The sequence below is a fragment of the Mandrillus leucophaeus genome, unplaced genomic scaffold (genome assembly GCF_000951045.1).
Source record: "Mandrillus leucophaeus isolate KB7577 unplaced genomic scaffold, Mleu.le_1.0 Scaffold3620, whole genome shotgun sequence".
Lineage (NCBI taxonomy): Eukaryota > Metazoa > Chordata > Mammalia > Primates > Cercopithecidae > Mandrillus > Mandrillus leucophaeus.
The window spans coordinates 9,603-11,767 of NW_012103833.1; the positions used below are offsets into that span (position 1 = coordinate 9,603).

General features: G+C 36.7%; 1 protein-coding gene across 1 annotated transcript; it reads left to right on the top strand.

The window, feature by feature from the left end:
* Positions 1–971: 971 nt before the first annotated feature.
* On the top strand, positions 972–1,320 carry LOC105546549 (ubiquitin-fold modifier 1-like; the record flags this gene model as incomplete). The annotated part of the gene is made up of 1 exon (XM_011989779.1): positions 972–1,320. A coding segment is annotated over exon 1 (237 nt), but the record flags the coding sequence as incomplete, so codon positions are not given.
* Positions 1,321–2,165: the final 845 nt, after the last annotated feature.

The following is a 2,165-nucleotide window of genomic DNA, read 5'->3' on the forward strand; positions in this document are numbered from 1 at the left end:
AGTATTCCATTGTGTGTGTGTATATATATAATATGTGATATGTATATATATGATTATTCCACATATATACGGATATATATGTGATATATGACATATATTCCATATATATTATGTGGAATTATATATGGGGAATAATATATGTGGATAATATATGTGGAATAATCACATATATATCACATATAATATGTGATATGTATATATGATGGAATATATGTGATATGTATATATATGATGGAATAGATATATCATATAGCACATATTATATATACACACACACACATGATGGAATACTACACGGCCACAAAAGGAATTAATTAACAGCATTTGCAGTGACCTGGATGAGATTGGAGACTTATTCCAAGTGAAGTAACTCAGGAGTGGAAAACCAAACATCGTATAATCTCACTGATACCTGGAAACTAAGCTATGAGGCGCAAAGGCATAATAATAATGCGGTGGACTTTGGGGACTCTGGGGGAAGCGTGGGAAGGGGACAAGGGATTAAAAGACAACAAATACAGTGCAGTGTATACTGCTTGGATGGTATGTGCACCAAAATCTCACAAATCACTGCTAAAGAACTTACTCATGTAACCAAATACCACCTGTACCGCAATAACTTATGGGGAAAAAGTCTATTGCATGTTTATAAAGCAAAAACAGGTAGGACAAATAATATTTTTATAAAAACAGGAAGAATATAGGAGTCATAAGGAAAAGTCCTTTTTTGGTTTATTATCTATATGTTTTTGTTCCCACTTCTTCAGTGGTAGCTCTAGGGCTTACAATTTGCACCTTCAACTTACCACAGTTTAGTCATAGTATATGACTTTGTGAATTACGTAAGAGCTTTACAAAAATACACACCCATTTCCTCTATTTCTAAAAATAAAATATTTCTATTATGAGCACCACAATACATAGCTTTATTCCTTTAAAAAATTAATTATTTTAAGAATAATTTTCAGCACAGTGGAGGAAGTCATGCTACCCCGCAGAGTTGGCGTGTATTCTAGATTCATCCCGGCACCACCATGTCGAAGATTTCCTTTAAGATCATGCTGACATCTGACCCGATGTCTGATGCCATACAAAGTACTCTGTGTTCCTGAAAGTACACCTTTCACAGCAGTCTTAAAGTTTGCAGCCGAAGAATTTAAAGTTCATGCTGCAACAAGTGCAGTTATTACCAATGATAGAATAGGAATAAATCTTGCACAGACTGCTGGAAATGTTTTTCTAAAACAGGGTTTAGAACTGCGGATTATTCCTAGAGATCATGTTGGAAGTTGTGAATATCTACTACCTGGGCCGGGCGCGGTGGCTCATGCCTGCAATCCCAGTACTTTGGGAGGCCGAGGCGGGTAGATTGCGAGGTCAGGAGTTCAAGACCAGCCTGGCCAAGATGGTAAAACCCCATCTCTACTAAAAATACAAAAAAATTAGCTGGGCATGGTGGCACGCGCCTGTAATCCCAGCTACTCTGGAGGCTGAGGCAGACAACTGCTTAAACCTGGAGGGCCGGAGGTTGCATTGAGCCGAGATCGCGCCACTGCACTCCAGCCTGGGCGACAGAGCGAGACTCTGTCTCAAAAAAAAAAAAAAAAAAATCTGCTACTTGGAACATACGATTTGGAACTTACAATTGCCTTTCAGAATAAATATTGGTATTTTTGTGGAAATCAGGCATTTAACATACTATGAAAACACCAAGAGTCAATGAATAATGAAAGGTGACTCATCTGGTTTTTTTTTTTTTGGCCATACTCTTCATATGAAGAGCTAATGCATAAGAATTAAGGCTCCTACCCTCACAGAAGATCATAGTCTTTGATTGCTACCTCACAACACAAACAGGTAGTTCACGGGGAGCGGGGGGTGGGGAGAGGTGGGGAAATGAATTAGCGGAACTGTGTTAACTGGAAGCTTCTGATAATTTTATTTTTTAGAACAATTTGGAACATTAAAATGTTCTGAGTCTTATATATTCATCTGAGTTAAAATATAAAAAGAATTACGGATCTTAGATGGCAATTTGCTTGATAGCATCTGATTTGCACACTCATAGTTTGATTTTTAATTAAATATATAGGTTATGATGAAGTCAATAGACGTATCAGTGAACAGTTAACTATATTAAATTTTTATAATTTACTTTTTTAAAG